The following is a 26,906-nucleotide window of genomic DNA, read 5'->3' on the forward strand; positions in this document are numbered from 1 at the left end:
TATCAGACTTTCTTTCGTCTTCACTGGAACTGGCACCATATGCCGATGGTCCAGACACTTGAAACTAATCATGGGCCCCTCCCAGAGAGAGTCAGGTACCACTGAACTGGCTCTGAGAGTCATCAGTTGTAAATAAAGGGGGACTTGGAGAAGAGGGCTGTGGGCAAATGGGCTGCCAATTAAAAATTGAGCCTATTCTGTCCCAAACATTAAAAAATGGAAACCTCCGGTTCAAGTAATAATTGATTCAATAATTGGCTGGGTAACGCTGCTCTAGCATCCAGTTTTGGCCATTCAAGAAATATTCATTTCCTAAGAAAGTGAATGAATGATCTGGGGAGTAATTTGGGTTTTCTGGCAGTGAACATGGCCAGACTTACCCCAGAAGGCATCCAGTAGCCTGGTTATTGGATGGTAGTTGAAGGCGCACTTATACAGGGTTAAGAAAGGCTTCCTGTGGGTTTAGCCTTAATCCCACCCCTTTGCTTGGCCCTAGAAGGCAGAACTAGGAGCAAGGGACTAAAGTTGTAGATGTAGAGTTGGGCTCCATGTAAGGAGAAACTTCCTAACAATTAAAGCTGTCCAAAAGTGGAAGGGGCCTTCTCTCCTGGAGATCTTCATTTATTTATTTATTTTCTCAACCATTTTTTTAAATTTAGTATTTTACTTCCCCCAATTACATATAAAAATAATCTTTAATATTTGTTTATAAAAATTTGAGCTCCAAATTCTCTCCCTCTCTCCCTTCCTCCATTCCCCCCTCATTGAGAAGACAAGCAATTTGACATAGGTTATACATGTGCAGTCATGCAAAACATATTTCCATATTAGTCATGGGAAAGAAAACAGACCAAAAGAAAAAAAAAACAAGAAAAATAAAGCTTAAAAAAATATGCTTTGATCTGCATTGGGACTTTCCTCCACCAAGCTTCAAAAGCGGTGGTGGTGGTTTGCACCCTGAGGATCTTTGGATCTAAGTGTTCCTGTGCTGGGGTGGGGTCCAGGCTAGGGGTTGCCTGTGAGGATAGGGAAGCTGCAGACAACAAAGGCCAGGCAGCTCTGAGAGGGGACAGTGGACAGGATCAACTTCTACAAGTAAAGAGTAGCTAACTTCCCAACTCCAGCTGAAGTCACTGCAATGGCAGGACCAGTCAAGTCAAAAGGCTGTTTCATGCCTACTAATTCTTTCTTTGGCCTTTTGAAGCAGGTGTCTGAGGGGCTGTACTTGTGCCCTCCTAGCCAACCATCAAGAACTGCATTGGTCCATCAGTTCTTTCTCTGGAGATGGAGAAAGCGTTTTTTTTTTAATCATAAATCCTTAGGAACTATCTTGGATCATTGTATTGCTGAGAATAGCCAAGTTATTCACAGTGGATCGTCATACAATATTGCTGTTAGTGTGTACAATGTTCTCCTGGTTCTCCTCACTTCACTTTGCACGAGCTCATGTAGGTCCAGATTGATGAATATCCTGCTCATCATTTCTTTTTTTTTTCTTAGTTTTTATTTAGAATATTATTTTTCTCCAGTTACATATAAAAACAACTTTAAATTTGTTTTTAAAACTCTGAATTCCAAATTCTCTCCCTCCCTCTCCTTCCCTAACCCCTTCTCAATGAGAAGGCAAGCAATTTGACATAGGTTACACAAGTGCAGTCATGCAAAACATATCCATAATAGTCATGTTGTGATAGAAAACACAGGCAAGAAAAAAACTCGAGAAAAATAAAGTAAAAAAAATATGCTTCAGTCTGTATTCAGACACCATCAGTTCTTTCTTTGGGGGTGGACAGCATTTTTCATCACAAGTCCTTCAGAGTTATCTTAGATCACTGTATTGCTGAGAATCTGCTCATGGATTTCTTACAGCACGATAGTATTCCATTACATTCATATACCACAACTTGTTCAGCCATTCCCCAATTGATGGGCATCCCCTCAATCTCTAATTCTTTGCCACCACAAAAAGAGCTGCTATAAATATTTTTGTGCATAGAGGTCCTTTTCCTTTTTTTTTTTTTATCTCTTTGGGATACAGACCAAGTAGTGGTATTGCTGGGTCAAAGGGTATGCATGCTTCTACAGCCCCTTGGGCATAGTTCAAATTATTCCCCCAGAATGGCTGAATCAGTTCACGACATCACCAACAGTGCATTAGTGTCTCAAAGTACCCACATCCCTTCCAAAAGTTGTTATTTTCCTCGTCTGTCATATTGGCCAATCTGATAGGTGTGAGGTGATACCTCAGTTGTTTTAATTTGCATTTCTCTTATCAATAGGGATTTACAGCATTTTTATGACTACAGATAGCTTTGATTACTTTGAAAATTCCCTGTTCATATCCTTTGACCATTTATCAATTGGAGAATGGCTCTTACTTTAATTTGACTCAGTTCTCTATATACATGAGAAATGAGGCCTTTATCAGAGGTACTTGCTGCAAAGGTTTTTTTCAGTTATGATTACTGTTTATTTCCCTCCACCCCATTCTCCCCCCACCCCCGTCTAGCCTACTTTCCATCTCTTTTCACTCTGTCCATCCTCAGAAGTGTCTTGCTTTTGATTGCTGCCTCCCCTAATCTGCCTTCCCTTTTACCAGCTTCCCCCCAGTTCCCAGGGAGGTCTTTAAGTAAAGCCTGGATGACCATTTGTCAGAGACACAGTAGAAAGGATTCTTATTCAGGCATAGGTTGCACAAGAAAGCTTCAGAGGTCCTTTCAATTTTTGAGATTCTGTCAGCGCCAGACCCTAGAAATCTCTATGACGTACTTCCCAGAAACTCTCCCCAGTAATGTGTGGCACCATCATTCATGGCTTGCTTCACACAGACTCTAAGGCTTGGAACTACATACCTTTCAATTTCTGCAGTTCTTGAGGGTTGGCTAGGAGGGCACAAGTACAGCCCCTCAGACACCTGCTTCAAAAGGCCAAAGAAAGAATTAGTAGGCATGAAACAGCCTTTTGACTTGACTGATGGGTCCTGCCATTGCAGTGACTTCAGCTGGAGTTGGGAAGTTAGCTACTCTTTACTTGTAGAAGTTGATCCTGTCCATCGTCCCCTCTCAGAGCTGCCTGGCCTTTGTTGTCTGCAGCTTCCCTATCCTCACAGGCAACCCCTAGCCTGGACCCCACCCCAGCACAGGAACACTTAGATCCAAAGATCCTCAGGGTGCAAACCACCACCACCGCTTTTGAAGCTTGGTGGAGGAAAAGTCCCAATACATATTACATCCTGGTTCTGTGGTTTTTTAATGCTATCCTGCCTACAGGAGGAAGAGAGATGTTTGACTCCAGAAGGAAAATCCCCCCTCCTTAGATGCCAGGAAGAGAGCAGGAAGGCTACATCATGTGGTGAGGTCAGAATTACGCATCAAGCCCAAGCACTCGGGTGCCTTTCAGGACCCATGAGATGCAGCTCTGAATTGGCTGCCCTTTTCCTAAAACCAACTCTTGAGGTTCTCGGGCCTTCCCATCTGCCCTGAAACCAAACCCTCTTAAATGTTTTCTCCTCCATTTAGAGTGTAAGCTCCCTGATACAAAGTAAGACCTGAATAATCAATTCCTCTCTCCCCCTCCTTCCTTCTCTCTTTCTTCTTTCCCTACCTTCTTTCCTTCCCTGCCTCCATCTTTTGGCCCTCATTGCCTACAGGCATTCCAGACTAAGAAGCTTTTAAAGGACAGAGATTTCATCTCATCATTTGTAAAACCTCAGGGGCTTGGTGCAGTGACAGGCACCTCTCAGAAGCCTGAGCTACTTTCTCTAAGTCTTTCAGTCTGTAGCTGAAGGGCTTTCCTTCCTTCCACCATCCTAAAGACATCATTGTTCTTTCTCCCATGGGACACACACCTCAGCAGGAACAACCAAAGATGGGGTCAGCTCTTCTACCGCCCTGGGTGGATGGGGCTGAAGCTCTCCTGTGCCCTGACGCCAGGGGAATCTGGCCACTCTCAGCTGAGCCAGGAATATGGGCTCTCTGACCATGCTGGGTAGGGGGAACATGATTTTTCACTCTCACTTCTATAGCAGGGGTCACAGGAGAACAAAAATGGCAGGAGATTAGTGATTCTGTAGTTTCAGTGTGCTACGTCTCCAGGGATGCTATTATGATGCATGGAACTACAGCACCAGAACTGGTCATCTGCATCACCAAACACAGGTTCTGGGGAAAATTTATCCTCTCCAGAGGGTCCCATTTTGAAAGATTCATACTGAAATATTTTGGAGTATGTTTTCCATGACTTCAAATGTGTAAATGACATCTCGTTGCTTGCCTTCTCATTAGGTGGGGGAAAGGCTGAAGAACGGGGAAGAATTAGGAACTCAAAATATTTAAAAATGAATGTTAAAGTATAACTATCCTTTTTTAAAAAAGAAAACCAGACACAAAAAAAGAAATCCTTTGGGGATTCCCAGCTGACCAAAACGCTATTCGATGATACAAATATGGAAATGCTCTCCAGGTCATCATACCTTATTGATGCTGGTGGTGTGTTTCCTCAAAGTTCACATCACCCACCCTCTCTATCCTATTGTACACCCCACTCCTGACCCAACAGGAACACAGACAGTAATTCACTTTAGCAGAGAGGGAGGACTCACAGGGCAGAGATTTTTGGTGGTGGTGGTTGTCCTTTTCTCCCCCTGTATGGTCCCAAGCAGATGATTCAAGTTCAGTAAATGTTTAAAAGGTTAAGGATAATTAGAGTGTGCTGACTGCAAAATAACAGTACTCCATTCTCCATCCTCAGGTTTAATTTTTTTTCCCCTAAACATAAAACAGTGATTACTACTGGAATTTGAATGCTTTAGGTAATATGTTTATTGAATCTATTTTAGCTCTCAGCAGACAATACAAAAAAAACAAATGACTTAGGCGAGTCACCTCAATTCTCTTAAACTGTTTCTACCTTTGTAAAATAAGAGGGTTAGATTAAATAATTTCCAATGTTCTTTTCAACTCGAGTCTTTATGATTGAGAGTCAGTCTCTTGTGCTGTTTTTCTCATAAAGTCACTGAAATGTGGCAGTTTAAGAAGGATGAAGACTGCATCTGAAAGGCAGAAGCATACTGGAAAGAACCCTGGCCCTGGAGGCGGAGGATCTGGTTTTAAATACCCCCAGGCAAATTCTTCACCCTCTCTTGGCCTCAGCTTCTTCAGCAACATAAAGTACAGGGCTTGGACTAGATGACCTCCTAGGATTCTTTCCTCCTCTAAATCTATGGTCCCATGATCTGCAGCCAGATAGGTGCAAGAAAGAGCTCCTCAACAGGAATTCTGCAAAGGTAACGATTCTGGAAGGGGAACAGGAAGGGAAAGAAAATCACCTAAGAACGGAGTTTTCTTCTTTTTCAGCATGCAAAGATCAGAAACCTAAAAAATGCAAAGAGTCACATCTGCATGTGGCTGTTAAAGCAGGGAAACTTTTCTACTTATGTGACATTTTCAGTTTCCTTTAGAAAATTATCATGGCCGTGCTCCTTTTCATAGAAATATTTTATTGCTGCAGTCAACAAACTTGTGTATCACAGCACAAATAACCAATTACAGTTTAAGAAACTAGGAATTCTCCAAGTGGTAATACTGAGAAAAGATTAACATACATAAAAGGTTACAAAACTATACATTTAAATTACTAGAAATTTCCTAAGGAACTAAAAAAATTGTCAACTGTCAAATGTCTTTTATAAACTACATGACCCATGCCGGTGTAAATTCGATTTTATTAACAGGATACAAGTATCTACAAATGTTGCACCTAAATGTCAGATCAGCTGTAAAACATGAGCAATTATTTCCTAAACGAAGCTGAGTGCTTTTTGTTGGGGGCCAGGCTCTTCCTTGGTCTACATAGGTGTAGTAGTAGCATTTCAAACTAAATTCACAGGGGAAACTTACGCCAAACATTTGTCTATATGGGATAATGCAACAAAAAAATAAATAAATAAGAATAAAACATACTTGCTCTTGGACCTTCCTGGGCAACAGAATTTGGGACTCCAACAAGGGCTGTTGGCGATTTTCCTTTCCCTCTCCATCTACCACTACTCCTGATTCCAAAAATGTCAGAAGACTTCTCAGACTGTAGAAATTAAGTGAGATTCTTCCTGGCTGAGCTACCTCATGAGGCTAGAATCTGGAAAGCAGGGCCTAACTCTGAAACCATACTTCGAGATGACAGGATGAGGTGTCTTCTCACCACGGGGTAGATTAAGTGGTTGGGCCAGGGACCGGCAGCACATTTGAAGAGAAATACACTGGCGCACTCTGGTGACTCTGCTGCCTACAACAATCAACAGTCCTTGTTGGGAGCACCTGTAAGAGATAAACCAAGGAAGCTGGGGACGGGGCATGTGGGGACCAGGATCAACAGCAGGGAGGGACTAGGATCCCCATTTTTGTCCAATCACTCTTCACCTTTCTGAAGACAAGAGCTTCTGCTAAGTAGTCAAGGGATTTTAACACATGACATGGCTTAATATACATACGACCCGTTAGCAGGGGTAGACACACACAAAAATGCTAAACGCACACATTTAAAGCCATTTCTGGATCCGGGAGCAGCCTGGTAAGCAAACTACAGCTCTGTCTGGCTGGTTCGACGGAACCTGGTCCTCTGGCGCTCTCCTCAGTCCAGCCAACGTCCCAATATAAACTTCAAGGGTTTGTTACTTACTGCCTGCAGGCTGATCCTGGTTTCGTGGATCATTTACAGAAAGACATCTGGTGTGTCAGTCTTAGCACTAAAGCCCAGTGTGAGGTGGGGAGGGTAAGGAGAGAGCAATAGTTCCAATCAATCAATATAACAAAATTAGGAAAACACATTTACGGCCAGCAAAGTTGAGAAAGTATTCATCTTTGCTTCCACGAGAGGGTATCATAGTGAGTCAACGTTTCTTTGGGGATTGAGAACACTTGCAAACTGTAGCAACGACCAGTAACAGGATTAGGGATGGTCAGTACCAGACTCCTTTTACAGTAAAAAAATGAAGTAGAGTAATTTGTGTATCATTTCAGTGGAAGAAATAAGGAAGTAGAATTAAGTAGGAGGTGGTTTTTTCACAGGCAAAGTCCTTTTCTGGGGGACCTATATCAAGGTCACAGGACAGTTTTAGACCTATGAAAAGATATGGGATGGTATCTTGCCACACCTCGTCCATGCCAATGCCAGCCCTGCCTCACATAAAAGATTAGATTTACAAAGAAAGCTCTTGTCACACACACAAGAGAATGTGGGATTAAGGCAGCCACCCATACTTTCCTGGGTCACCCAGCTCTATAGAGCAGCACTCTTCAGACGGGGGTCGTAACTCTATATAGGGTTTCCAAGTGGAAAAAGTTTAAGAAGCCTTGTTGGAGAGAGTGTCTGATTTTTGTCCAGAGTTTATATACATTAGCTCAAGTGACTTAAGAGGAAGAAAGTCCACAGGGCATGACATAAAGAACTTTGTTGAACTCTTTAAGAATGTGCCAACATAAGAGTAGGCAGGTCACATCAATTTTAACCCTTTTTTCTGAGGATTTCATGTCAGAAGTGGTAGAAAGAAATTAAGTTACCTGGGCTATGGAAAAGGTGGTTGTTCAAAAGCCTGCAGGCCTGGCAGATCTGTTATTTCACACACCTGAGCAGACCACCTTTGAATCACTGTGTTCACAGGTCAGGCCTGATGAAGGAGCGGGAGTAAGAGCACTTTTAAACACAGTCTACACAAGCATAGATTTTGACTGACCTGGAATAAGAGGAAGGGAATAAGACAGGGAGGTCTCACCTGCTTTCATGACAAAGAAATGGGAGGGACCAAGACAGCCATTGCCAGGCCAGAAAAAATCTGGTCACACCTATTAGCTGGAGGTTTGTGAAGCTGAAAGCATCCAAAAAGTGATGTGACTGAAGCCGGGAAACTTACCAACACCGCGGGTCACACTGGGAACTCGGAAGTCCTCTGTCTTCTGGCTCTCTTGGATGGCAAGAAAATAATTTCTTCACCAATTGAAGGTCCAAAGAGGATAGGGGATGGTTTTTATGGTGTACTGTAAAGATGTAAGCTGTTCTCTGGGATCTTTCTGTCTAGTCTGCTACCCTGCTCAAGCCAAGCTATGTGAGAAGTTTTTAAAAAGCTGGATTTCAAAATGGAGTTTTCTAAGCAACCAACTTTACTCCATACTATGTTTTTTTCTCTTTAAAAAACACGAGGGGTAGGAAGTAGGAATAGGCTGGATACTCTACTGGCTATAATATATTTCATTGTTTTCTTTGATTCAATTTGGTTAAGGTAACATCTGAGTATAGGCTTTCTGTCTCTTCAATGGAGACAACAGAAGTTGTTTTCCAAAACTGAGGCCTGGTCAGTTTGCTAGTTTACCTATACAAGCAGGACACTTCACCTAAAAACAATTCATCTAAAGTCAATTTGATTAAAAAAAACCAGGTCACTTCCTGGTGCCAGCTCAGTCCATGTGTGCTAGGATTAGTCATTCTGATATCATGCTCCCAATATTTTCCATTTCAGGGGAAGAGCTATTAGATAAATGGCCTAGAGGAGGCCACTGAACCAGACTCCTCCCTTACCCATCACAACACCTTATCTACCATACCCACAGAGGTCCCCAACTTCCCTCTTCTATAAACTTAGTAATCAGGTCAATACAACTTTCATAAGCTCTTTTCACTGCCTGTACCTGCTAAAACACACATGCAGGCATGATAAAACATTTACTTATTAATTCAAATTCATTCTTCACAGTAGCACAAATTGGAGAAATTTGGATCCAAATTAGCATCAAAAGAAAGTCAACCCATTTCTGATCATTCACTCCCTTGCCCTCCTGTAAGGTCAACAACACATAAACTTTTATTTCTGTAGCTAAGACTAGATAATCTAAAAGTACATGTGTACAGTTGTCATACATAATCTTGATAAAAATAAGATTAAACCCATAGAAATCAAATTTTCAAATAAACATCTTACATCCATGAATTTCCATGAACTTGTTCATGTGATAGCTCCATGTTAGGGCTTAGTTCCCATTATGGTCACAAAGATTCTGTGGGGATGTATTGGAAATCACAAACATTTTTGATATCATAAGGCAAAAAGGTCTGTAGGGCCTATAGGAAAGGGCCAAGTGTATTGAAAGGACTATTTTTTGAAATGAGACATTCTTTCAAGTTTCAATCCAATTGGACACACATATTACAAAATAAAGATTTTTAAAAGTGCTGTTTGCTTTGTGAGTCACTCATCTTTATATGTAAAGCATGATCATAACCTGACCACCCAAGAGAGATGTTAATGGCAGAGGCTGCAGTGCACCTCTCTCAGGCTCTCCTTGGGTAATGGAGACTTTGCGTGACAGTTGGCTTTTTCCCAGTGTTCTTAGGGGTATCTGATGTTAAAGTGAAAGAAAGGACTCTTTGGAAAATCCAATTCAGGCTTCATGGTGTGGCCGCTCATAGATATTCTGTATTTTGCTTTCCTTCTATGCGTCTTTTAGGTTTTACAACTTGGCTGACCATGAATAAGCCGGCAAAATGGCTCCCTCTCAGTAACCTCAGTCACCTACATTTTCCCATTCCTTCTCATAGAGCATACCCATAAGATACTCAACATAAGAGGTAAGCCACGATGATAACACATTAAAAGATAGATTGAAGATGATTTAGAAAAACAGAACGTAATAAAAAATTCAACTGCCGCCCAGTCTAAGCTGTTGGCTTATTTTTCGTAAGGTATACAGTTTGTGGTAAACAGTGTTATCTCAGCTCTTCATGAATGTCTGGGAAAAAATAAACAGCCCCTTCTCAGACTTGAAGAATTTCTGCTCCACGGTCGTCAGACTCTGTTGTGTCAGAATGACAGGCCCCATGCCGCCCATCTCTACTTTCGAAATTTGGCTCTGTTAGTGCAGGTTTTTCATAGATATTCTTTTTACTTGTTTCTGGACAGTTCTGGACATAGATCACTCTGTTATAAGCCTTAAGTCTCTTCCATAATTGTACATACACTTTGCACTGTACATACATAAAGAGCAGTCCACCAGTGAAGCCTATGGCCACGACCACCAGTTTAGTCCAAAAGGGCCATTCTAGGATCCCTGAGGAGAGAAAGAGTTAATGAGTTATCAGAGCTAAACAAGAACTCTAAACTCGATGATCTTGCTGTCAGCAAATGAAATTTCTTCAGAATTCCTCCCTCATGTTTAGTCCCTTTACTACATTCTTTCTTGGCCAAAGACCAGCCTCTTGCCTAGCACGTTCCACCATTGTTTGCACAAGAGCATTTTCTTCTTGCTTTTGTCTTCAGTCTTCTCTACTGGTAAAAGTCTACTGATTAACGGAATGATTCATGGAATGATTCAGCCAGATTCACAACAAACTTGAAAACTGAGCTTTTCTCTTTCCTCCCACTTAACTGCTCTGTGTACTGTTAACTCCCTTTCATTTTGTGGTCACAATTTACACTGATAAATGGTTACGGTTTGTGGATGCTGGATGTATGACTTCAAGATTATGGGAGAATACAGGTAAGACTATGTTTCTGCCACCATTTCTGAAGAGACTCAAAAATAAATGCTAGACAAATAGTCCTTTCCAAACTTAATAAGCAATAATAGCTTTAGCAGCAAAAATCACTGTAAAAGCATCTAAGATTTACTTACAAGAAATACAGACCATGACATCTACAAGTTATTTACTGAGTCACACAATGCTTTATCAAGCACTGTTCTCTTAATCTCTATTACATCCCACAAAGGTAATCCAATATGTGGCTCATTCTACTAATGGAGGAATTAGAGGCATGCGGAGATGTTAATTACAAATGACATTACACAGTCATTGCTAATTCAGCTTTTTGGTTACTAGTTCATACTGAGACACAAAGTACCACTGACCACGTACCTCATTTCCCACTGAGGGCTGTGGGAAACCTCATATTCCCAAGTCATATTAAGCTAAGCAAAGACTCTTGAAATCTATCACTTAAAATGTGAGACTTTTTATTTAAGTGGGTGAAAGAAGCAAAAATGAACAAGTTTTCCAAGGAATGTGAAGCATTTAAAAAATTCTCAGTGGATTTTCCCTTCCTCTTCTCCTGCATTGTGACTTCTCTGATATATTATTCCTTGTGAATGCCTATGTTGTGTTTAAAATAATTTAAGGTAAGTGAAAACCATCTTAATAGCGTCTTTCACAACTAATTAAGATGATTCTTGTCTAAAGGGATGGACACATTGCATTCACTGTCCATGTGTAAGTTGTGGTTCAGAAAGGCCATGGGAATTCTCCCGACATCTTCACAGGTTAAGTTTTTACACCTGGAGCTGCAATTTGGCTGAACTCCAAACAGCAACTCAAACAGGTCTACATCAGTGATTACTGAGTATACACTTAAAACATTCTAGTCTGATAATGACAATTTACACAATTTAGGATGACGATCTGGTGCTGTCTAATGCAGATAGATGGCATATCCCGGTTCCAATACCTGTCTTCTCATTGCATGGGGCTTAGGGGATTCTTAGGGAAGGAGACTGCAATATGGAACGTCTCTCTTCTAATGTGTGTGAGCATGCAACTCACAACAGGCTTTAGGCCTGGAATTTTCTTACCACTTCTTTTAAAAAGGAATTTTCTTCATCACAAATTGGACCACTAAGTACACAGAGTAAAGCCAAGTAAGATCTAATACTGGCCATATTTTAAAATGACCAAAGTATTTAAATCTGTATTTAATAAAATAAATTTGTACAAAATATAGCAGGTGATTAAGCCTATTAAGGAATATAAATATGGTATCAGAGAGTAAAATGTCCTTTAGAATCTGTCAATATGATATGCTCTGCCCCCCCAAAAAGTCTAAGTAACACTGTTATATGCACTCATTTAAATAAATATAATACTATTATAGATCTGGGCTCAATCAGACATTCCCAAAACACATAAATTATTATTTTTCACATTGCTGTTGCTGTTGTGGTCCAACTCTTTGTGACCCCATGGACCATGGTATGCCAATGCTGTCCATGAGGTTATCTTGGCAAAGATGCTAGAGTGGTTTGCCATTTCCTTCTCCAGCAGATTAAGGCAAACTGAAGTTGAGTGACTTGCCCAGGGTCACAGAGTTAATAAGTGTCTGAGGCCTTCTGAATGCAAGTCTTGAATTCAAGTCTTCCTGACTCCAGGCCCAGTGCTTTACCCATTGAGCCACCTAGCTGCCACATTAAAAAAAAAAAAAAATCTAAAAACTAACTGCATGGAAGGAAGTTCATTTATTCAACAAACATCCTGAACTCTGAAATAATCCCTTCCTGACTAGAGGATGGGTTGATCTAGGTGACCTATGGGGTCCCTTCTAAGTCTGAAATTCTGAGACTGTATTGACACAATTTCCTATCCATTTGTCTCTTTCATCCTCTAAAACTTCTTTTTGCTCTCACCAAGGCAGTTAATCTCTTGATCTCTTGCTACTATTGTTTCCTGGGGCTTCATGTGCCTTCCTACCCAGCATGGACCTCATGGTCACTCATGTTTATAATGTCCTCCCTCTTACCCTAGAATCTCTTCCCTTTCAAAATTCCCACTATACCTGCTCCTTGCAAATCCCCAGATCTAGTTAAAATTCTATCTCCATCCATTTTCTCTGTTTTCTCTCCAGGTGCCAAACACTGCCAGGTAACGCCATTAAAACAACCACACTGGCTGACCTATAAAGTCATGCCATTTAAACTCAGATGGGCTCTCAATGCTCAACAGTGTTCCTTTTGTTCCTCAATCTTTAGCTCGTCAGGATAACAATCAAACCAAATGCTCCCCAACATTGACAGTGCCTTCAAACCCCAGCCTCCCTCCTTGTCTCTCTGTCCTGAGCAGTGGGCCTTGTCTCTCTCTTCCTTTGCTGAGATCAGAACCATCCAGAATGATTTCCCTCCACAACCCTCCTTCATGTTCTTGAATTTCTCAATTCCAAACTTACCTGCACCTCCTCCTGCTCTTCAAAGGCTGATCCGTGAGCCCTTCATTTCTGCCCCTGTCCACCTCTACTAGACCTTTGCTGCATCACATTCCTCCTTCCCCATGAACCTTCTCCCCTGCCGGAAAATATATTCCAAATTGCTCCGCCCTACAAAAACCTTCCTCTGCCCCTGCAATTCCTCCAAACTACCCTGCTTTCTAAAAGACTGCCAGTAACACCAGTAAGCCCAATAAGACTCTTCCCAATCCTCAGTTTCTCTGCATCTGACCGCACTGACCACTCCTCTGCTTGGCTTCTCTCACACGATTCTCCCTAGTTCTGCTCCCATCCTTTAACTGCTCTGTACGAGTTGCCTTCACTGAGTTCTTTTCTGCTACTTCTGACACCCACCCATCTTCAAACCTCTTATTTTCCTAATACATGAGGACTTTTCAAATGTCACGCTTTCCCATGACTTCAAGTATCAACTGTGGGGATCATTTCCCCATCTGTGCCTCCAACTCCACACCCACTACCGCACTCGAGAGGACGGAGCCGATACCTCCACCAGGATGTCTTGCCAATAGCCAGACTCCCAGGGTCCACCACTGACCTCCATCTGCTTCCAAAGCCTCCTCTCCCTCCTCCCTTCAGGACTCCTCTTAATACCTGGTCAGCTGTGCCTTGTTGCTACCTGACCTCTCAGGTACAAGGAGACCTCGTCTTACAGGTCTGTCCACAGCACATATTTGAGATCGCCACCATCACAACACACAATTTAGGTATATCATTTCCTTTAATCCTCACAACCACTCTAGGGAGATCTTAGGGAGGATAAGTATTATAATCCCTATTTCACAGATCAGGAAATGGCCTCAGAAAGACGACAGGACTTTTCTGAGATCACACAGTCAGAAAAGAAGTCAAAACTAGAAATTTGGTCTCTGGGCTCTAAATTCAGGACTCTTTTATGCCACATTGAGATTCATATTATAACCAAGCTTCAGGCTCAGCCTCAAATCACCATGTTATCCAAAACATCTGTAGTAACTTAAAAGACTTCGGGAAACAGGGTGGGGTGGCAGGGAGGGTTGGTACTAAACGGTCTACATTTAGACATACCAGTTGTCTGCCCCTGCTTAATCTCCTCAGCAGTCCGGTCTATGAGGACATACAGGGACCACACCACACACGTGATTGCAACGACATGGAATGTTACAGAGCACATGATCTTCCTCCGTTCACTGGATGTCATCTGCAATTTTTCCCACTGACAAGAAATAAAAGAAAACAGCATAAAATCTGAACCTTTAAAAAAAAAAAAGACTGAAAATAATGTTGTGAGAATATTTCCTACTGGAAGCACTGCTTTGTCCTCTCACCTTTACAAACAACATTTATTCTCCTATCAAGAGATGAGCTGCTTGTTAGTGTTCCACTTTTGGAACCAGTTTTCTGTATAATAAAAAATCAGGATTAATGAGGAAACAAACTACCGGTCCAACAAAAATTTTCTCACTAACTAAAAAATTATTCTTATAGACATCTCTACATTGACCCTAGATAATACTGTAAATTAGAAGACAATTTACAGCGTGGGGTGGGGAGGTATCTTTTGGAAACTCCCACTTTTCCCAATGCCACAGGTAAATAATAAGGGGGGTGTGTGCTGAAGTGAAAACACACAAGTAAACCGAGTCACAAATATACCACAGAGATCAAGGTCAAAAGAAGTTTGCTTTTTTGTTCTCCATTACATTCACAATAAAAAATAAAAAAAGCTTGCATTTGAAGCTAATAATTCTCAGACATGAATAACTTTGGTTCTTTTTATCATTCTCCTATCCTGCCATCGAAAAGCTCACCAATGCAGCCCAAAGTTACAGACGCTCAGTGGGAATGCAGAGTGAGAACAAAGCCTGACTAGCCGGTGGATACTTCCATATTTCATGTTAGAGTTGGCAGAGATGTTAGAGATCATTGGGAGGAATACTGCTCACTTTACAGGGGAGGACACCAGAGAGGAGCAGGAATTTGCCAAAGGTCATATAGCAAATCCTTGGCTAGGAAGAACTAGGTCTTAAAACCAGATCCCCCAATGCCCAATCCTGCAGCACCTCTCTTCATCCTTTTCTGTATAGGATTTGCTACCGTTTAGTGATCACTTTAGCTTTTAGCAATTAGAAGTTGTATGCACTGAAATGAAAATGGGTCCTCCTTTCTTTTCATTAATTTGAATTTTAGAAGGATCACATGATTTTGCTGATAGTTTAGAATCTAGGTCAGTTGTCAGCCTTTTGGGGGACATGTTTTTTAATGCTATAGTTTTAGTCCATAACCACTGAGTTTATTTTTTTATACAATAATGAAACCAGAGCCTCAATCCCAAAATCCCCTTCCCCCCAGTCTACATGTCTAATGTCCAAGTACTGCCTAGCACCAACTGCTCTATTCTAACCAGGCCAGTTTACTTAGTCTTGTCAACAGAACATGCTCAATGCCTGCCTTTGATCATATTGTTCCCTGACCTTAACATGGCCTTCCTGTCATCTGTTTATCCAATTTCTCTCCATTTTGCCAAGGACTATTCTAGTTCTATGTTCCCCATGAAGTTTTCCCCAATGATGCCAACCCACAGTGATCTCTCTCCTCTCTGAAGCCCTCTAGTACCTGATAATCTGTATATTCAATTTGCATTTGATTTTATACTATCCTGGCAGAGTTTTGTAAAAATGCTTTAAAAGTTAGTGCCTTGGTTCTTTCAAGGCAGAGATTATTTCACAGGCTGCTTTCATGTGGCCACAACACAAAGCACATTTTGGGGCACAGAGGAAGTGCTTAATACATGTTTGGTTACATAACTAATTTTGAGATAGGAGATGGAAATCAGAAGGGCAATTTTTTTCTGGACAGAAGAATACATATATAAAACATTTCAAATTTCTGTAGTTTTTAAGGTTTATTAAGCATTTTTCTCACAACCCTGTAAGATGGATGGGTAGTACATGCACAATATTATTACTTCAGTGCTATTTCTTCTACCCCAGGTTATTTCTTGTAGTATTGGTGTATTTAATTTATTTGTTAATTCATTAATTAAGTCTTAATTCAATAAATATTTATTGAGTACTACAAATTCTGGAGCTACTGTTTAGATAGGACTATTCTCTTTCACTTCAGAACAAGTGATGATACATGTTTATATTGTTACTATTTTATGTTATGAGTATGTAAATATATTACACATATACAATACCTAATTTTTTCTCCCTCATTCCTACTCATGTATTTTTCTATAACCCTGAAAAATGTCACAGAATCACAGATTTAGAACTAGAAGATCAGTTAATCTAGCAAAGAATAAATGAATTCAGGAATGAGATTAAGGAGGTTTCTGGATAATATCCCCAGGTCCTGACCTATAAGTGGCCTTCCACAATATGAGGACCAGGCAGACGATGTACTATAAGATGATCCCGCCAGCTCATGCTAAAAGGAAAAAAAATACCCTCCTCTCCTAGGCATTACCACCCCTCAGGTAAGGGTGCTGGCCACCAAGCACCAAGAGGCCCTGCTCAGCCCTACTGGGATAGCTCTCTCCCTTCCTTTCACCTTCTCAGTTGTTCATCTCAACTTTAGGTCATCTGCACAAAAGTAAAAATATGGAGTTTTGGGGAAGAAAGTATAATCTGAATTTCAATTTTATTAATTTTTCCTTTGGTTTTCAATATTTCTAATTTGGTGTTTAATTGAGGATTTTTAATTTGTTCTTTTTCTAGTTTTTTTAGTTGTATGCCCAATTCATTGATCTCCTCTTTTTCTGTTTTATTTATGTAAGCATTTAGAGATATAAAACTTTCCCTAAGAACTGCTTTTGCTGCATCCCACAAGTTTTGGTATGGTGTCTCATTATTGTCATTCTCTTGAATGAAATTACTGATTGCTTCTATGATTTGTTCTTTGACCCAATCATTTTTTAGGATTAGATTATTTAGTTTCCAATTATTTTTTGGTCTATCTTTCTTTTTTTTTTTTTCTTTTTTGCTTAGGCAGTTGGGGTTAAGTGACTTGCCCAGGGTCACACAGCTAGTAAGTGTCAAGTGTTTGGTCTGAGGCCAGATTTGTAGTCTATCTTTCCATGGCCCTTTATTACATATAATTTTTATTGCATCATGATCTGAAAAGGATGCATTTACTATTTCTGCCTTTCTGCATTGCATTGTGAGGTTTTTATGCCCTAGTACATGGTCAATTTTTGTGTATGTGCCATGTACTGCCGAGAAAAAAGTATATTCCTTTCTACCCCCATTCAGTTTTCTCCACAGGTCTATCATACCTAACTTTTCTAATGTTCTATTCACCACCTTAACTTCTTTCTTGTTTATTTTGTGGTTAGATTTATCTAGTTCAGAAAGGGGGAGGTTGAGGTCCCCCACTAGTATAGTTTTGCTGTCTATTTCTTCCTGTAACTCCCTGAACTTCCTCTCTAAGAATTTGGATGCTGTACCATTTGGTGCATATATGTTTAGTAATGATATTACTTCATTGTCTACGGTGCCTTTTAGCAGGATGTAGTTTCCTTCCTTATCTCTTTTGATAAGATCTATTTTTGCTTTTGCTTTGTCTGAGATCAGGATTGCTACCCCTGCTTTTTTTACTTCAGCTGAAGCATAATATATTTTGCTCCAGCCTTTTACCTTTACCCTGTGTGTGTCACTCTTTTTCAAATGTTTCCTGTAAACAACATATTGTAGGATTATGGTTTTTAATCCAATCTGCTATACATTTCCATTTTATGGGAGAGTTCATCCCATTCACATTTACAGTTATGATTACTATCTGTGTCTTTTTCTCCATCCTTTTTTCCCTTCCTGTTTATGCTTTTCTTTCTCCTAAGAAAGTATAATCTGAACTGGGTCTCACATCCCCCTTCACTGTGAATGGGCTGAACTTAGATTATACAACCACTGTGCTGAAACAGACAAAGGCACAGATCACTTCCTCCCTAGTGATACACACCTCACACTGCTCTTTCCGTGTACAGAGAATGAATCTAAGGCCATATCTGAGTAATTCTGGAGAAAAATGATTTACTGCCAAGGAAGCTGAAGAAGAGCTCAGCACCTCAGTAGTTTCAGCACTATGGACCCTTATGTCTTCAGAGAGTGTGTCTCTTCTCGCACCTTCTTAGTGTGCATACACCAGGACAGAGAAGAAACAGAAAAATCTATTTGGGAGGGGATGAGATGAAGTAAATTACTGAAAAGGGAAGCTGACACTAGCCTTAAGACTGAAGGTAATGGCAGGAAACAGCAGAGCAAATTCAACATGTTTTGGTTCTAGGCAGAATGATAAAAAAGGGATTCAATAACTATGTAACGGGCAAACAAACCAGTAGGCTGGTGGGGTTTTCTCATTATAGCTGTTGTTTTAAAGCAACCCAGCAAATGTTCTGTACTTTTTTTTTTTTTGGTGAGGCAATTGGGGTTAAGTGACTTGCCCAGAGTCACACAGCTAGCGAGTGTTATGTGTCTGAGGCCAGACTTGAACTCAGGTCCTCCTGACTCCAGGGCCGGTGTTCTATCCACTGCGCCACCGAGCTGCCTCCTTATTCTGTACTTTTAAGAAAGGAAATCATTTTATCACTCAGTACAATTCTAATGTATCTTCTTTTAGCAATCACTCAATCTATCAGCCAGAATGGTAGTGGAATCAAGCTATTTTCTATTTAGTTAACATGATTTACTTTTCCATCACCAACAATATGCTTAATTTGGAATAGCAGTGTGACGTAGCAGGCAGAGTAAAACGGGGGGGAGTCAAGGACCCTGGCCTGCATGCCGGCCTAGTAGGATCGTGGCCATGGCTTAGCACATCTCTAGAGCAAAGTTGCTCAATCTCTTTTATTCATTTTAGTAAAATCAGACACATTCTAGGGGGGCAACCTTGTTTTAAAAGTACTATGTTGCATACATACTTTTCTTAAAGGCTTTAATTTGGTCTCCATTATAAACTCGTACTTGCAGAGTTCACAGCATCGTGTGTCCGAACTTTTGATCCACTGTTGTAGGCAGGCTTGGTGGACAAAATGAAGACTTCCTGTGCAGTGACAGGGTGTAATAAGAGGATTCTCATCATCTCCTTCACAGTGACATATCCTGCACCAGAAATAAAATATATTCATCACAAAACAAGCAGACTGATAGGAAAAGTGAAACTCCAGTGGAAAATCTAAGTAGCTCTGTGACCACGAGGCAAGCCCCGTATGTATTCTCACTCAATTCACACTGAAAAACACCTTCACATAAAGAAACTATGGGCCCATGGATAGGCCCAGAGAGCACAAACACTGCTAACTACCATTCTCTCTACCTCACGGCAGCCATATACAAGGCCTGGAAGGTATTCAGCAATGGAGAAGAAAAGGATGTCTGAGGAATTATGATGCAGAGGGTTTTTGTTTTTGTAAGACTTAGGTACTGTACTGAGAGAGGTATTTAAAGCCACAAAGTAGTATTTCCCAGAACAAAATTCTTTAAATCCATAGATGTGATTTAAATTAAAAATAAAATCAGCAATCATTCTACTCTATTCCCAAAACAAAATGCTGCACTGACTAAAAAAGATGATTTACCTTCCAACTATGAAAGGGAACCCACACTAGCTTAGCTAGGTACAAAGAAGCCACAGCAACCCATTTGCTTCTTCTACCAACAGGCAATGTACCTTATGGGATCAAAGATCTAAGGCCATCTAGTCCAAACCCCATATTTTACCATTGAGAAAATTGAGGTCCAGAGAAGTTAAGTGACTTGCCCAAGGTCATACAAGTAGGAAGCAACAAAGGCAGGATATGAACCTCCCCCCATCCCCATTCCCAGAAAACCTGTGAGCCATAAGTTGAGACCCGCCCACAAAAAAGTGGCTATGACTTAAAACCATTCCTTATGTCTAGGGCAGCATGCAGCACAATAGGATTACTAACCTCAAGAAACATGGATCATTAAATGGATTTTTGAGAAGTAGAGAAGTGTTTTCTAGCAGTTGGAAAACAAGCTAGGATGGGCACCTTTTCTGAAAGGGGTCCAACTGTGTGGCCCAGGATATTGCACATTCTCTCTGATGCTGGTTGCTGATCCAATCATCAGGAAAAAACAGAAACTAGGAAAGAGTGGTGAATGGTGTGAAACCAGAACAGGCTGATGATTTCAGTGTCGAGAGGTCTGGCCAAAAGTAAAAGACAGAGGAGAAAATTCCAAAGGAGTTTTGAGGAAGGGAAAGTAGACTTAAGAAAGTTAGAAGGTACAGCTATCGCTAAAAGGAATTAGGATTTTGTTGGGAATGGCTCAATCCATTTCATCATAAGGAAAGGCGGAGTTACGGGAGGCAGTTGCTCCATAAACAGGACATGTTTAAAAAAAAAAAAAAAGACATGCTTTAATAGAGTCATAAAGAGATAAGGTTAGAAATGGCAGCCTTTGCTTGAAAATGAAATGATCTTTAGAAATGAATATGCTGTTAAAAAAAAAACCTGAGAAATCAAGTGGTAACACTTATTTTTCTCTCTTCTGATTTCTTTCAGCAAAAATATATTTCCTTTCAGTTCAGAAAGGTCAGCTTGGGCTTTAATATTTGCAGCTTTTTCTCTCGTTTTGGCATCAACAAATAAAGACAACTTAAGATTCATGGGGGTTTGTTGTTGCTGTTGTTGTTTTAACTAAGAAATCTGGTCTCAACAACATTATTACCTATATTTTAACCCTGAATTGGTGACCATGTCCTTCATCTGTAACAAGAAAGAAAGAAAGAAAGACTGGAGAGGCAAGGAAAGCAGAGCAAGTCAGAACCAACTAGGAGGGTCAATGAAGGAGGGTGGTTCTTGGTAAACCAACCTGCATGTGTCTCCTGATGCTGACACAGGGGATAAGGGGGTAAACTTTTCAGACAGGGGAGAAGGGCAATCCAGGTCACTATCTTTCTCAGTGGAGCAGAGGGGTGCCCGTATCTCCTTGTTTTTCAGCTTGGAGGATACACTGTCCTCAAAGACATCATCATCCCCCATATCATCTGAGCAGAAGCCCGTGCTCCCCACCAACACACTGGAAGATTTAGCTGCCAGCAAGCCAGCAGAGCAGCTTTCCAGCTCATGGAACTTGTGCAAACTGCTGGTGCTTGAACTGTGAGAGAAGGAAAAGAGGTAACAGAGCAATCGTTTGCTTTTCAAGGCTGCCTCATTATCTGCTTTCTCTTCAAGGGATGGGATGTTGAAACTCCCTTGGTTGGCTCCTATTCCAAAGGTGCTTGCATGATTCGCAGAAAATGATGGAACATGTGAGTGTTTATAATTGCCAAATACAAGAGGCTTCAGATTGAGAATCTGTTTTTCCTTATGGTGAAATTTGTTCATCCTGAGGCACTGGTCTTGAGGTGGTGCTAATTTTCCTTCAGAATAAGTTCTTTCTACACAGTCAAAATTCTCCATATTATTCTGGGCCTTCTCGACCACATCATTGAGGGACTTGGAGAACTTGAGAGTTCTTCTGGCTTTGGTATTCTTAGGAGGCTTAAAGGCCTGGATCCATTCTGGACCATAGGAGTTTTTCTTTGAGGCCTGTAATGTGTCTTTACAGATCACTGTCACAGTGACCCCTTGTGTCAGAGAACTCGGGCAGAGAGCAGATTTCAAGACAACAGCTGACTGCACGGGACTGTGATGACAACATTCAGAAAACACTGCACTGGAACTGCATGCAGAACAGTGGAATAAAAGGACAGAAAGTAAAAACAATTAAAAAAGAGAAAACAGATATATCAAAGTGAAGAAATGAGAATAGTGTGATAACACGGCAAGCAAACAGTGCACAAAATCAGCATTAAAAGTTCGAATCAAATGTATACTGATCAAAAAGTTAGAAAATGACAAAGCAAAGCACAATGGTGCTTTTTATGACATATTTTTCAGGAAGAACTGTCCTTCAATGTGGATCCCAGCAGGTCTACGAGCAATACTCTACCTGCAGATGTCTTGGTTAGATGGGGTAACAGACGTGCGAGAGAAGCCATGGGGAGCTGACGCGCATGTTGGACTTCCAGCCTGCAAGATAACATCACAAGTTGGTTTCAGAATCAAACTAGAGAGTGCCCGAACTGACACGTTCTGTGACTGAAATAGTGAACAATGCTACTGGGAGCTTTTAACTCTGTTCAGTAAATGATGTTTATTTAAATGACAGTATGCACATACACCTCTTTTCTTACCTCCCAACTTCAAGGGGTCTATGGCTTCCTGGGGGTGGCTACTCCCTCCCACAGTCCCACATTATAACCACTCTCTGAGCTGCTGCAGTTGACAGTTCCCAAGCTTCTGGAATGAGTCTCTGAATCTAGCTAGGCTCATTAAACCTAGCATTAGTCACCTTCATATCATGATGATCTGGAACAGCGCTTTAGTAAAAGTAAACCTCGAGATAATATGAAAAGAAAAATAACCTGACAACATGACCACCTTTTCTATCACAGAAAATCAAGAATGCAGTTAGACTCATCTGAAATCATGGAACATTAATGAAATATACAAGATTTTAGCTAATTCTGCATAAGCCATATATAGGTTTTTTTCCCCCCTAGAAAATCTCAAGTTATATAAATCCATCCCTAAGTCAAGTTAACAAATCAAGTTTTTATTAAGCATTTACTATCTGATCAGAAAGTTCTTTTTAAGTGGCAAAGAACGGGAATCTGAAAGGGCACTCATAAATTGTGGAATGGCTGAACAAGTGATGGTATATAAGTGAAATGGCATGCAACTGTGTTGAAAGAAACGATGGAGATAGTTTCAGAGAAACCTGAGAAGACTTGTACATACTGCCACAGCGTTTAAGAAACAAAATAAAGACAACAATCTAAACAATGACAACATGGCTAAAAATAAACAACTTGGTAATGAGCAACAACGACTCTAGGGAACTGATGACCAATCTCATAACAGAGAGATGAAGGACTCAGAGTGCAAAACGAGGTGTATGTGATCAAGTCAGAAAGTTGTTTTCACTTGACGACATGTGTTTGTAACAGGGGCTTCATTTTTTTCTGTCATTCCCATGGTTGTGGTAGGAGACAGAGAAGGCAAAGTTTTTTATTGAGAAAAAATATACAATGCAGATAATATCACATGTACATATATTATTTATTAAGAAAGGGCCTGATAGCAATTTATGAGCACTATCTAAAGATATTATTCATCTTTTTGCTTTTCAAATTTTTCCTATTTTCTTTTTACCTTTCTAAATATAGTACTCCCTTCTCCCATATCAGAGAGCCATAACTTATAACAAAGAATAAAAAATAAAGAGACAAAAAAGGCAGCTCAGCAAGTAAATGAACATATCAAGCAAGTCTGACGATATTTATAATGTTTTGCATCCACAGACACCCATCTCTTCAAAGAATCATTAATAAGGTCAGCATATTTTCTAATCTCTTAATCAGGACCACTATTAATTTCTAAAATAAAATATAAAATTCTGCTGTTTTCCCCAAAACATGCAAGCACATGGAGAGAAGGAGAGACAGAGAGAGAGAGAGAGAGAGAGAGAGGCGCTTTCATATCTCTGGTCACATATTCTTACATACACTATTTCATTATATTATTAGTACCAAAAATTGATTGCAAGTCTTAGACTAGCTCCCTAACAGGTGCCTATTTTAAAATGCAAACTAAAAGTCAGCACATTTAAAAACATAATATAAAGCTATTACTTAGAAAGCACTGCATTATTGCATAGAAATAACTGCTTACTAGTAACTTAAATAATTCATCATGAAATAATTAACAAAGTCATAACAAAAAAGGATACCTGGTTAAGGATTTAAAATTTCAATAATGAAATTTATTTCATGCTGCCAAGTATTGGGATAAGATGTGAATGCTTAATTGTAACTTTTTTTTAAACGCTAACATTAAATGTATCTCTGCTGGACATCATTAATGCATTAATGACTCTATACTCATCAATAAGGATAGTGTCTCTAATTGTGTAATTTCATTCTCTAAGATTCTTGTCCATGTCCTTCAACAAATAATTAAGAAAGATCTATTTAATGCACTTGAAGATAGGCTCTGGGTCTTAACACTGCTTGGGCACCAATAGGGGATGAGGTGGGAAGAGGAAACAAGCATTTACTGAGCTCTACTATGTGCCTAATATGTGCCAGGCACTGTGTTAAGCACATTACAATTATCTCATTTGATGAGTCAGGAAGTTAATAAATATTTATTAAACACTCATCTATGTGCCAGGCACTGTGTTAAACACTGAAGATACACAGAAAGGCAAGAATACAGTTGCTGTATTCAAGGACTCATAGTCTAATGGGGGGGATACAACATGCAAACAAGACACACCCAGGATAAATTGGAGATGATCAACAGAGGGAAGGCACTAGCATTAAGGGAGTTCAGGAAAGGCTTCTTGTAGAAGATGAGATTTTAGCTGGGACTTGAAGGGAACCATGAGGCAGAGAGGAGGAGCAGAGTCCTCCAAGCATGGGTGACAACTAGTCAAAACACCTGGAGTCAGGAGATGGAGTATCTTATGCAAGGAACAGCAAGAAGACTGGTATCACTAGATCTCAAGAGAAAATGGCTGGGGAGTAAAAGCTTGAAAGGGGAAGGGAAATGTTGGGGAGAGGAGAGGAGAAGGAGGTTTCATCAAACAGAGGATTTTATATATAATCCTGGAGATGATATGGAGGCAGTGGAATTTAGAGAGAGAGAGAGAGAGAAACCTGAGCTTGAAGAGAAATGAAATGAAACATGAATGATCAGAGAAGGGAATTTCACAGCTCATGATCATGCAAGCGGTGCATTCCTGGGTGATGGCAAGATCAAGGGTATGATGGTCTCTGTGTGTAGTTGTGGTAGAGTAGAGGAGTAGCTCATGGGAAAAGAGCAAACTGAAGGTCTGGGATGTAAAGGTATTTGGAGGAGTATCACTAGCTGAAGCTTCCGAATATGAGTACTGAGGGAGAAATTGGAGAGGAAAGACTGAGCCAAGAAAAAAGGGGAGTGTATAGGAAGTTGATAAGACAAGGGCTACCAGAATTATAATTGGGTGGCATATATAGTTAAGTGAACTTCAAAGGTAGAAAGGTTAATGAATAATAGTTGTGGGAGATGAGCTTGGAAGTAGCAATGCGGAGCAAAGAGTATTATGCTTTTCCTGTGCTCTGACCGGTAAGTAGTGAGCAATGAGCAAAAGCACAACCAGGGCTGGAAAGGATTGCCACAGGTAGTCTGTATGATCTGGAGGGTTCCAGGTCTCAGGGAGAGCCAGAAGATGGAAGGAGTAGGAAAGGAAAAGATTTAAGATGAAAGCAGATTTGTTATTTCTGGAGCAAGTATTCTAGAGAGTACAATGGAAAGGGTGGGTAGCTTTAGAGTGGAACATTGGAGAGTTTGGTTGATAGAAATAGGAATAAGGGAGTGGACAGTGTGGGACCAAGAAGGGGATCTGAGTAATGCCAGCCAGGCATTCAGTGGGTTCAGTGGGTTCACTGGGATGGGGAGGGTATGACTGGATGGAAGAAATTTAATCACTGACAAACTAGGGGTTTGGTCTCAGGATGAAGTCATTTTAGGGCACTGGGCTGTTGAGAGGAGGGGCTAACTAAGGAAGATGATGGAATGGCATTTATCTCCCTTTTCTGTAGACAGGCCAGCTCAGCAGATAGGCAGTGGGAGAACAATGGAATGGCAACAGTCTGTCCTAGGTTGGCAGATCCTTCCTCAAGTTAAGTGGGAAAGAAATTAGCTCCTATTAGGAATCCATAAATTTAATGGTAGATTTTCAAGTATTTTCTACATTCTGTAGTAATAATTTTTAAAAAATAAGTTTGTATTGACATTCTTATTCTTTACATCACAGTATCCTTCCCCTCACCTTCCCAGAAAGCCAACACATAGTGTTTTTAAGATAAAAGAAAAGAAAAAGAAGGGAGAAAATGGCATAACTGATTAATACATTTAAAAAAATCTGAAAATACATATAACATTTGTGGACTTTCCACTTCTACAATGGAGTAGGATGTGAGTCTTTTCATATCTCTTCTTTCGAGCCATGATTATTCTTTATAATTTTGCAACATTCACTTTTGATGTTATTTATGGTTGTTTTTTTCCATTTACATGCTTGCAGCCATTGTGTATATTTTTCTTGGCTTTGCTTATTTCATTCTGCATCAGTCATGTAGCTCCTTCCATGTTTCTATGTATTTATCACATTCATCATTACAACACAGTAATATTTTATTGCATTCATGTATCACAATTTGTTTCCTCCTTCCACAATCAATGGCCATCTACTTTGTTTGCAATTCTTGGCTATTATAAAAAGCATTGCTATAAATAATTTTGTATATGTGGAACTTTCTTTTATCAATGGCTTCCTTGGAGTATAAACTCAATAATGGAATCTCTGGGTCAAAGGACATGGACATTTTAATTACTCAATATCTTTCCCCAAAACCCTCCCCCTCTTCTAACATCCCTATTTACTGCCAAGAGCAATACCACCTTCCCAAGTCCTTTAGGCTGTCAACCTCAATCCCACACTGTCTCTCAATCCCCATATCCAATCTGCTGCCAAGGTCTGTTGATTTCAGCTCTGTAACATCTCTTGAATATGACCCCTTCTCTCTTCTGACAATGCTACTACCCTGATCCAGGCTCTTATCATCTATTAGTTAAGACTACTGATATAGTCCTCTGGTTAGTCTGCCTGCTCCAAGTTTTGTCCCCATATTGCTTCATCCTCCATTCAGCCACCAACGTGATTTTCCTAAGGAGTAGGATTGATATTGTCACTCTCCCTCTCTGCCACCTCCTACACCCACTGAATAAACTCCAGTGGTTCCCTATTATCTCCAAGTTCAATTACAAATTCTCTGCTTGGCC

At 40.3% G+C, this 26,906-nt stretch overlaps 1 protein-coding gene across 5 annotated transcripts in view; it reads right to left on the reverse strand.

Moving 5' to 3' along the window:
• Positions 1 to 5,705: 5,705 nt before the first annotated feature.
• MARCH8 (membrane associated ring-CH-type finger 8) overlaps positions 5,706 to 26,906 on the reverse strand; it is a 119,246-nt gene continuing 98,045 nt past the window's right edge. For 3 of the 5 annotated variants that reach the window (XM_027846329.1, XM_027846331.1, XM_027846332.1), the window contains 5 exons: positions 21,967 to 22,046; positions 20,845 to 21,696; positions 18,930 to 19,110; positions 14,075 to 14,222; positions 5,706 to 10,094 (listed from right to left, as the gene is read on the reverse strand). In XM_027846329.1, coding sequence (XP_027702130.1) covers positions 9,802 to 10,094; positions 14,075 to 14,222; positions 18,930 to 19,110; positions 20,845 to 21,696; positions 21,967 to 22,046 — 1,554 coding nt within the window. In that variant the 3' untranslated portion in view covers positions 5,706 to 9,801. The remainder of the gene's footprint in view (positions 10,095 to 14,074; positions 14,223 to 18,929; positions 19,111 to 20,844; positions 21,697 to 21,966; positions 22,047 to 26,906) is intronic. The other 2 variants (XR_003567726.1, XM_027846333.1) reach the window with 2 other exon arrangements.

The sequence above is a fragment of the Vombatus ursinus genome, unplaced genomic scaffold (assembly GCF_900497805.2).
Source record: "Vombatus ursinus unplaced genomic scaffold, bare-nosed wombat genome assembly UNPS02015129.1, whole genome shotgun sequence".
Classification (NCBI taxonomy): domain Eukaryota; kingdom Metazoa; phylum Chordata; class Mammalia; order Diprotodontia; family Vombatidae; genus Vombatus; species Vombatus ursinus.